Source organism: Fundulus heteroclitus, chromosome 18 (genome assembly GCF_011125445.2).
Source record: "Fundulus heteroclitus isolate FHET01 chromosome 18, MU-UCD_Fhet_4.1, whole genome shotgun sequence".
In the NCBI taxonomy this organism is placed as follows: domain Eukaryota; kingdom Metazoa; phylum Chordata; class Actinopteri; order Cyprinodontiformes; family Fundulidae; genus Fundulus; species Fundulus heteroclitus.
In genome coordinates, this window is record NC_046378.1 from 25,678,791 (window position 1) to 25,689,977 (window position 11,187).

General features: G+C 38.8%; 1 protein-coding gene across 3 annotated transcripts; it reads right to left on the minus strand.

Annotated features, from left to right (window-relative positions):
* Positions 1-99: 99 nt before the first annotated feature.
* On the minus strand, positions 100-6,579 carry zgc:112083 (uncharacterized protein LOC550461 homolog). Of its 3 annotated transcripts, none has more exons than XM_012882006.3 (10): positions 6,464-6,579; positions 5,952-6,122; positions 4,909-5,135; positions 4,717-4,825; positions 4,490-4,642; positions 4,325-4,399; positions 3,961-4,081; positions 2,435-2,573; positions 2,229-2,353; positions 100-828 (listed from the first exon to the last, which is right to left on the minus strand). In XM_012882006.3, exons 2-10 carry the CDS (start codon positions 6,097-6,099, stop codon positions 393-395), a joined length of 1,533 nt encoding a protein of 510 aa, XP_012737460.2. In that variant the 5' UTR covers positions 6,100-6,122; positions 6,464-6,579; the 3' UTR covers positions 100-392. The 3 variants fall into 3 exon arrangements, with proteins under 3 accessions (XP_012737460.2, XP_012737461.2, XP_021164031.2); XM_012882007.3 differs by having other exon boundaries at positions 6,436-6,515; XM_021308356.2 differs by having other exon boundaries at positions 6,449-6,503.
* Between the last annotated feature and the right edge of the window lie 4,608 nt (positions 6,580-11,187).

Consider the following 11,187-nt stretch of genomic DNA (forward strand, 5'->3'; position numbering starts at 1 on the left):
AGATTGGATGTAAAACGTATCCAATAGTTAAAAACTTCAGCGTGCAAAAAAAACAAAAAAGACTTACATTTCTTTAAATATATTTAAAATTAAAAAGACTAATAATGAACATTATTTTGCCATATTAAAAATAAAATCTTTACATGAGTAAATATCAAAATAAAAAGAAGCAATCCTGTCTTTTCCAGAGCCGCTTAACTATAGCGGTGCATTTTTTCAGCTTTGTCCATAAAAGCTCACTGAAAAATCTCAACTAAAAGTAGTTTTTAAATCCAGGGATCACTTCGGGGCAACAAGCGCACGGTGCAGGAGGCTTCTGCTAAAAAAAATAAAACTACTGGTCCAGTGATGTTTCTGCTGACAGCTGCAAGTCTCAGCTCGTGTCTGAGCGATCAAACCACGTCCATCCCGAGACCCCTGGCCACCTCCGTCAGAGCCTGGACGGCACCGGAAGTGCCGCCGCCGTCGCAGCCGTCCTCCGACGCCCCTCCAGGCTCGTCCTCAATGTGAGGAATCGTAGTCATCATGCAGTAGATGGGAGAGTCGTCCCCCCCTCTGGGGCTGTGCTGGGAGGAGGCTTCCTCCCCTCCAGAGAGGTCTGAGGAGCACGAGGAAGAGGAGCTGGAGGAGGGCGACGAGGAACCAGCGGGGGAGCTCCGGCTGCTCTCCGGGGCCGCGGCGGCCCTCTTCTTCACGCCGGTGGATCTCTGACTTTGCCGGAGGTTCCGCGGCTTCTTGGCCATGTTCTTCATGATCTCCTTCGTCACCTCGACGGTCTCGAAGCGCACCATGTTTACTTTCAGGAAGCCATCGACATCCTTTCTGTATCTGTGTGCAAATCATACAGGACAGTTTTAGCGAGGGAGCTGACCCTTTATGTTATTTATTAGCTTATTTGCACAGGGGCAGCTATTAAGCATTAACAAACGCCACACGTTTACATTTAAAGCCCAAGCCACCTTGCATAGCCTGTCATAACTTCAAGAGCTTTTATTACGATTTTATCAGAGCGACCAAAACAAAATGGTGAATCAAATTTTAAGTGGAAGGATAATCATAAATGGTTTTCAAAATTATTAGGGCAGAAAACTACCGTATTTTTCAGACTATAAGTCATACTTTTTTTTCATAGTTTGGCCGATCCTGCGACTTATAGTCATGTGTGACTTATATATCAGTTTAAAATGGTAAATCATACAGACCAACATGAACCAAGTAGTAAACATTACCATCTATAGCCAGAAGAGGGCGCTCTAGGCTTGTGAAAACTATGTGCTGCTCTTGTACCACTTAAAAATTTATTGAAAAATTACAACAAAGACTGAACACATGTTTGTATGTTGTTTTCCTGCTTCAGTCTGCATTCACGCAGCGGAGCATTGCGTGTTGCAGCTCAAAGTGCCCAGACCACGTCAGAACCCTGTTATTGGGCTGTCCGTGAAGCTAATAACAGCTAGCGCTAGCTTACAGGTCTGTTGTCCGGGCGGGTTACAACTTTGCTGATGCACATGAGCTTTATGTTGCTCTCTCTAATATCCATTAGCACATAGCACCGCTATGCTCACAGTCTAATAGCTGTTGACAAGCGTCAACGTAACGGGCCGGTAGGCTGAAATGCGCCGCCGAGAACTTTCCGGGTCGATGGCTTGTTATGCTAATTTACCCCATTCAACCTCCCAGGTTGCCATACTAGATTAAATGTCAGTTTTTAGTCTTGGATTGTGTGAAATAAATGCAACGTATATATATATTTTTTGCTTTTATGTCACATTTTTTGACTGATGCGACTTATATTCCGAAACGACTTATAGTTTGAAAAATACGGTAACACTGGACAATGTTCTGAACACCCGTTCCCTATGATAAAACATGGTGGAGGCAGCATCATGCGGCGGCCATGATTTTCCTCAACAAGAATAAGGAAGCTGGTCAGAGTTGACGGGGAAATGAATGAAACTAAATACATTGGATTTTATTTAGGGGTATCAGAGTGAACAGGACTTAATGCACATGTAAACCACACATTTCAGGGTTTTATTTTCTAATCACGGATTTAAATTTTCTTCTTTGCAATCATAAGACTACTTTGTGCCGCCCTATATGAAATCTAAATAAATAAATAACATTTTGGGTTGTGTAATGTAACATGTAAAATAATTAAAAGGAGTGTGAATAAGTTTGCAAGGGGCAGTAGAAATTAAAGACAAATTCAGGCAATTGTTGTTTACCTGAAGCGTGAGTGTCCAGAGGGCCACTTCAGTTCGTGCTTCTTACGGAGGTGAAGCGTCAGGGTGTAACACCAGGAGAAGACCTTCTCACAGATGTGACATTTATACTTGGACATCCCCCCGGCCTGTCGGTCAAAAACAAGTCATTTCAATAAAATATCTTTCAAAAATGCATCTGCATTCCAGCACGTCCACAGCTGACAAACCTCATGGACTCTCTTGAAGTGGTGGTTCATGGTCTGAAGTGTGTAACAGGAATATTCACACCCCTCCACTGTGCAGTGATACACGGTGCCCTCATTGTGAACGTCTGTGTGCTTCTGGAGATCACGTTGGTTTTTAAACCTGTCATTTGGAAGAAAAAAAAAATCAACAATTTGATTCACTTTAATACAGCTAAAAGATTAGCCTGAATTGGTTTTTAAACTGATCTGTTTCAACAAGCGACGCCTCCAGTGAGCACTAAAACTAAATGAACAGGAGGCATTTTAGTACAAAGGGTTAAGAAGTAATGAATGAATACAGAACATTTTAGCAGAAAGGGATACTGAAATAATAGTTTATGCTTATTATTACAGAAATTTGTATAATTTTATCGCCAAATTCAAATCACTATCCTCCTTTTTAAACAAATTACAAAAACAAAAAACAGGCAATAGCACGCAAGGGAGTGCCTACACTTTTTTTTTTTTGTTGGCAATATCTAGCATTAACTAGCTAGGTAGTTAGATGGGTGGTTGGGTTTATCATCATACTTAACCAGAACTGTAAAACACCTGAACCAACACATCCACACATCCAGGCTTTCTCAAACTGCATCATTGCCATGAGCCTATTAGCTGCAGCATGGAGGCAAATTGCATTAGATCATTCAGACCCCAAACAAAAAGACATTTTGTAAATAAAACAAAATAATAATAAAAAAAACCCTGAAAAATGGTTGTCCCTAAATCTTTCAGCGGGATAATAATCTAAATCCTATGTCCAAGTCAACAGTGAATGATTCAACAGGCACAAAAATCAGCCCCAGACCTAAATACTACAGAAACCCCATGGAGGGAGCAGGACAGAAGATCAGAGAGCACCAAGAAGAAACCAGGGGATGCGAAAAAGCTCTCAGTCCTCAATGCGGCCATCCCGGGTTCAAGTTGACCAAACAAATTTGTTTTTAGTGCACTAAGCTACTGAAAGATCCTTTAAACCTATCTAAATTCGGTCAAAAGATGCTCCATAATATCCAGTTAGTTTCTGTATAATTTGCTAGTTTTTGCTTAATTACAGGTGGTTGCACAGATTCTTGTTGCAGGGTGGTGCTGACACCACCGAGTGGCAAACCTCACACCATCATGTCTTTAATCCATGTCTGTCTAAGAATCTACAATAATTACGGTACACATAAATTAACTATTTTACTTCACTAAAGGCAACTGCTGCCACTCTTAATCTCCTCTTTCAACGAAATTCACATGCACTGCGTTTTTAAAACACCACCTCACTGTGCTTATGAGTTTAGCCTTTTAAAGTGTTCATCGGTCGCTAACGGATACAAAATAAGACAATGGAAAGTGTCATAATTGTGTTAGTCATTTTATTGGAGTAAAAAGCTAAACCTACTGATAAATTATATCACTTGTGCAGCCCTACTGCAGCTTAAATGCCATCAGAGAAAACTTCAAGTCTAAAATGGGTTGTGTTTCCACAACAGCTACCAATAATCATTTTAAACGTCTACCTTTTGTCGCAGAAGTCGCACGGAAAGGGCCGCTCGTCACAGTGGCGAAACCTGATGTGGATCTTCAGAGCTGCTAACGTGGTGCATGTCATATCACAGAAGGGACACTTGACCTGATTCACTGAAAGCAGCAGACAGAAGCTTTTATGAAGAACACCCAAATGGAAAATTTACTGCACGCAAACACATTTTAGACAGATATTATATAATCATCAAGGACAATGATGCTCTGAAGTAATTTAACTAGCTGAATACCAAAATTTCTGAATGTAAACATCTTAGTGGGACAACATTTAACGTGTAATTCAGCTCACAAAAAGCAGAAAGTAACTTTTTTTTGTAATAAACCGAGGGCTGTTTTTACCATGCTGGCGAATGTGATCCCTCAGGAGCCTCTCGCTGGGAAAAGCTTTGCCACAATGTTCACACACCAGGGACTCTGATTCAATTAGAATTTACAAACACATCAGCAAACACTTGGTAGCCGTAAAACATTTCAGTCCTAACCAATCCAAATTGTCTATCCCACCTATGGGCTCCGCCTGCCTCTGGAGGTGGTCGAACAGCTTTGTGTTGCTAGAGAACATGCTGCCGCACGTGGGACAGGCCACGAGTCGCTCCTGAGTGTGGCTCCGCATGTGCTCCCTCAGTCGGTACCTGATCTTGAAGAAGGCGTCGCACCCTGAGACAGAAGGCCGAAGCAACGTCAAGCGGGAGCAACGACGGTAACACAAATCGGTGAAAACTTGCTCATACCTGCCCAGCTGCAGAAGAGCGCCTGCTGTTGGGAAAGAGACTGCTGCTCGGCACTTTCTACGTGATTGTCCACATGGCGGTAGAACCACTCTGGGTTGTTAAATGTGCTCTGCAACAAATACAAACAGAAACAGGTACTCACCACAACAATCAATCATTGCACAACCAGCGAGTTCAACTAAAAACACGCACATCACAATGCTCCCACTGGCAAACGTATCCCTCCGAGCCCTCTGGCACCAGATTAAGGCTGTGCACGCCCTGGTTGCAGTTGGGGAGGTCGGGACGAGACTTCAGCAGCTGTGATCCGATGACCTTGAGTTTACCGTGGTAGTTGTGGAAATATGCATGGACCTCCAGCTCCGTAGGGCTGCCCATGGAAAGGAAGTCACATCCGTTCCACAGGCAGGCGAACTCATCTGAAATAAAAAGAGAGGCCATCAACTAAAAACGCAGCATCAGTACAACCCCTGGGAAGGATCATTATGGGATTCCACTATTAATATCTTACTAATTAAAAAGATACTGAGATCTATTCTTAATACCTTTTGTACAGGGTCTCGCAGTTTATTCAAAATAATTTTGAAACATGTTCTTATTTTAGTTATCTAGAAATTGTATTAAACATTAAGTGGTTTAAAAACAGGAATGTTAACCTGGAAAAAACAAATGAAAATAGATTTGGATCTCAGTAAATGGTAATTACAATAGTGCCAGAACATGGGTGACACAACTAAACTCAAGGTCAGGAAATATTTTACGTTTTGGTTAACAATCCTGACTTCCCTGAAGAACATCAGCATTTTCCTTTTTTATTTAGAAAGGAAAGATAATCCATATATTTAGTAACTTTTTTTTTACGATATTTAAAAGTGAGAGACTCTGTATCTCCTCTGTGTTTACAGAACATATATATGTTTCTGTTTTTAAAGAATCCTTCTTGTCATTATGTGTTGCCATAATAAAATTTTGGAGCGACACCTGCTCAGAATGCACATAGATTACACATTACACGCAAACACAACAGGATTTAATGTTTCCACACTTTTTTGTTGTTGAAAAAAAGTAAAATAAATGAACTTTTTGATGACATTCTTATTTATTTAGATGCAGTTCTTGCCTCCAGAAGCTCAAAGAGCAGTCACTCAAGATGACCTCAAACAATAACACACAATCATTTCCTAAACTTTGTCTTCTGAGCTAGAGGTTTTTGACGTGTTTTTCTCCAAACCTACCAAGCTCCTCCAGGGCATCCTTATCTCCCAGATAATCCCTCAGATGCACAGACATGTGGTCGCTCAGCTCCTCCATGCTGTGGCCCCTGAAGCTGCAGGAGGCCCACTCACAGCCCACCTCCAAGCTGTCCAGCCTCTTCGCTGTCATCGTGATAAGAGATCAGGGCTCAGCTGCACCGAAAACAACAAGACAACCCCACATCTTATTTTATTTTAATAACATTAACCTTCAAAACTCTAGTTACCAAATAAATGTTACATTAGCAGTAAGCAGATTGGTAATTGCTTTAGCCGATATTAGTAAGGTTTCCCCGGACAAGTTGCGTCTATAAAAACAATTTGGCTAACATAGTTTCGACCAGTTACCACATTTGTCGGACTTTGATAAAACGTAAATACATTTTTTATGTCATCTTATAAATGCACAAATGTTTATAGCGCTTTTAAAACCAAAGGGTTTTGTTATTTTAACGTAACATTTTACATTTTTATTTTACTTCAGCAGCTCTTACTTCTCCGCTCCTCCTTCCCTCCTTGCAGCTTATCTGCTTTGTTTACTTCCTGTCTCACGACGAAAGCGGAAGTTGCTCTTCTTCGTCGCTTGGTCGGGAGCATAACGTCCGCAACTCACCTCCATTCAGTAACCTGAATGAAGGGAAGCGGCACATCTTTAAGTGGATAAATTGTGCCCCGTTTTCATAGTTGTGACACTTTTATGAGGTTTTAATAAAATGGCTGCGGCGTGTTTTTGGTCAAAGTCAACAGGATTATTACAGCACCACCTCCACCAACCCTGCTGTTTTCTGTACATCCAGTTTTAGCTGAGTGCAGTGATGCGTTCGGTTTATCCTTGGGAGTTGAGATTGAGAGAGAGTTGAGAGAGAGAAAGAAAGAAAAAGCCTGTCTTACATTAAATATCACTGTCACACATGTAAAATTTTGTTGCTGAAAAAAGTTGCTGAAAAATACTGTTTAATTTGCACTTCTGACATTTTTGTCCTTTTAAATTATCGGCACAGGTACCTACCTCTTTACAACGGTTTATTCCATCTGAACCTAAATGTGTACAATGATTGTACAATATTCACAAATACATTTTTTTAAAGTAGTTTTCATATTTCAAACTGTTGTAGTTTGAAGTTCTGCTCTTCTAGTTCTAAAGCCATACGCTCCGGACAGGTTACCTGTCAATCACCATAAAATATTAAAAATAATTAGGACATATGAAATATAACATAGTGCTGTGAAATAGAAATTAAAAAATACACATAGATTTTTTTTTTTTTTTTTTTTTTTTTTTGGTGTTTTCTTATTCGGTGTTATTAGTATTCTTTTGATCTAACCAACAATTTTAATGTATTTTTTCTGACCGGAAAAATAGATTAAAATATAACGTTCTGGGGTGGTCCAACCACTCCTACTCAGCTTTCTTCAGTCTCCAAGGAGGTCTGTCCCTGCCAACAACATGGAGATCATCACCACGGATAAATCACCAAACTACCAGTGGGTACATGCAAAAAACTAGTAAGCAATCAATTATAAGAGTTGGATAGAAGAAATATTACTTTGACATTAACTATGGAGAGGAGCGTACACAATTTAGACCATTCCGTGTTAATGTAGAAATAAAAACAGATTAATTATAATTTTTCAAAACTGATACTGATTTCACATTGCTTTATCATCTTTTGTGAGTGGCGTCTGTCTCATTTCCGTTTAGAAACAAACCACTTGTTTAAATGAAAATCATTTCCAATCAAACTTTTCCAGAGGTATTCATAATTTGGGGCTTAATTGTACAAGTATGGCATAGGTACTTTAATGTTATGGGTCATTTTAATGTTTTAGTATGAATGCAGCATATTTCTAGAAATAATGATGAGAAACTTCTTAAAAATATCAAATTAAAAATAACTTTGGAGAGAAACTTCTTTTTTTCATATGGGAAAGAAGTACAATCATTGAAGATGTGTACATAAACATTAATCTAATATGTTTTGCATGCATAAAATAAATATATAATAGGGTCCCAAAACTAGCTCTAATCCAAAGGTCGGTATCTTCCAGAATACGGCAGCGTTGTAAAGACGTAATTAGTTTTTAACTTAAAACATCACACAATAACCTGTTTTTCAACTAACTGTAAACCAGCTACAAGGAATCAACCATAAATGTAAAAATGAAACAATATATTATAATAATCTTTTTAATGACCGTAGTTATTTTTCCCCCCCCAGTATTAGGTCGTGTCTCTGGAGCTTATCAAGATACACACGATCCACAGAAAGGATCATGAAGGAGTAGGTGGATGAGCAGAATGAAACCTGAGTCACTCTCCCATTCAGCTGGTCATGATGCTAGCGCGTCACAATATATTTTCTCCACTAGAGGTCAGGATTTGCTGACAATACGCCCCATGAAGGCATGTCAAACGAAGCAATACAGTAGTTGAAAGTCTTCCAGTGTGAATCTACACACAGAGGATACAAGTGTTGCAAAAAAGCTGCTCATGTTATAGTGCAATATCCAATATTGAATGATAGCTGCATGTGTGTGTGTGTTAATGCTTAAACATTCTCCTACCTCTGGTTGACCGAACATGTGGATGCTGTGTTCACATTGGCAGGTCACAGGGATTCGTTTCCTTCACATCTTACATTCTAACACTGTCAAATTGCAACCCTACCCACCACTGAACACGAAATAGGATGAAACCCTAGCCAAGCAGATGGGAGCCATCACTCAGCTCATATTCAATATTTCATGGTGCTCTGCAAAAACAAGGGCCCATAAGAGCTGAATTATTAATGCAGATTTTTTGTCTGGATGACTTGTTCACAAAAATGTGGCCACCAGCATTCAAAAGCAGGACAAATCTGATCTCCTTGAAGTTCTGTTTCAGATCTATTCCTTTCGTTTCATGAACAGCGCACACTGCTTCAACGTATCTAGATAATTCAGTAGGAGCTCAGATTAGATTTAATTTTAATCTTTTTCTTCAATAATAATGGGTATTTTGTCTTTAGATTGCTTAAAATATATTTACTTTTCTGTTTGCCACCATTAAAGCTAAAAGAACAAAGAAGACGTTTTAATTCTTACAATGTGATGAATAGAAATCTTTGAAATGTCAGGTATGAAAAACGGTTTTCTAAAAATCTTCCCCAAATTTAACAAAAGTGTAAAGGTCCTTTACCTGAAAGATTTCAAACAATCTTACCCTCTTTTTTTGTATTTAACGCTACATTTATATGCATTTTTGCAACTATAAACGGAGACCATACATTAACCATGCTTTATTTTATTTGGTTCATTGTGCAGAAATATAAGTTTTATGGTTTTCCTCTTCCATTTTATTTTTCCAAATAATAATTTTTCCAATTATAAAATATGCTTGAGACACATTAGGCAGATATGTGACTCCTTGCAATGACAAAGCAAAAACCAAACAATATGTAATGGATAAATAAACCTTATGCATAACTGTGTATTAAAATGAGTCCAGGCCATGCAGTTATAAGAGTCGGTCATTCTTCTCTACAATGATGTTGTATGTCCCAAGAGATGATCAGTGAAACCTTAACTGGTTGGAAAACACACTTCCACTTGTCTCAGGACTCTGGACTTCCTGCACAAGACATCGCGATTAGTTTGTTTGGAAAAATCATTCAGCTCCATCACACTACGCCTGGCTTCCCCTCAAGGCGGTGTGCTTCGTCAACTAGTGTTGAACTAAAATTAAATAAAAACATGCCGTAACCTTAATTGGGGAATTGTGCACATCCTTAAACTAATACTTTGTCTAGCAATTTCTCAATTAAATTTCTGCCTTTAGACTTATTCTGTAGGAGCCAATCAGCATCCAACATCTTGACGTGGAAATAATTTTCCCCCTACCATGCAAATGTTCTCAAGGTTGAAAAATAAAACTTTCTATTATTTAATTATTTTTTTTTTTACTTTCCAGCAGGCACCACAAGGTACTGGGCTGAAACCAAATAGTATTTTGGATCTATTCATGTTGTCACACCACTTGACAAAAATCCCAGTTCAAGCTAAAGAAAGATAACTCCAGAGCCGGATGTTGGCCCACAATCTTTCACCGTATGGTGTTTTATCATTGATGTGCACAATTTTGGCTGCTGTGCCAAACATACTGCACCAAGCTGTGGCTCACAGTCCAAATTTTGGTTTCACTGGACCTTAACACATTCTCCAACAAGATCTTGGAAGATATTAGTCAGGGATGAATGCTTTCTTTAGAACAGAAAGCTTCTGTTTTGCAACCCTTCTCCTTAGTCTGGATATATTTGGCACACAAGAGATTGTTGTCACATGTAGAGCACGAGTGCAAAACAAAATTCCAGCAGCTCCATTAGTGTTGTTATCACCTCTTGGCTGCCTCTCTGCCAAGTTGCAGTATTTTCTTTTCTTCATTTTTAGAGACGCTTCCTACTATACTGCATTTGTCCTTTTATAGGACCTGTGGTGTTAATATAATGCTGTAGACTTTTCTTGAACTCTTCTCTCTTGATGGATACCTTTGAACAAGGAGGCTCTTTTAATCCTTTGTAACTTCTCTGCACATTGTGACTTTTGCTAAAGGATGAAAATTAGGTAAATCCTACTAGGGCAGCTGAGCTTTATTTCAGGTTAAACAATTCACTGGACCTGCTGGCATGTATAAACTTAATAGATGAACGTTTAAATCTAATCAAAAGGTGCTTCAGCGAACTTAGTTCATGAGTGTGCATATTTTGCAACACGGTCATTGCATCCTTTTATATATTTTTTTCCTCTATTATAAGTGTTTGTTTTTCAGGTGAATTATACAGGACACATGTCACATTATATAAGGAAACCATTTTGAAATGATTTAGCAATATCATTATAACAGACGTTTGTAGACAGTTGAGACCTGTTTTACTGTATTTTCTTTAGTGTACAATGAAATGACAAATGGATTTGAAAAGACATCAGCTTAAGATAGATCAGTGCTAAAAAGGACTATATAAATAATCCTCTTTCGCTTTTGATAAGTCAACTGAATGAGGAAAACATACCTTATATAGATTGATGAGAAACAAATACTTGCATCTCTCGTTATTTTTATGATTTTGAATCTAAATGTAACAACATGGCCAATGATAATTACTATGATACTACTGCAGTTCACTCTGGATTTTCTTTTATGTTTCATTGGTGTTTCATATCAATGATGCAACAAGTCACAGCA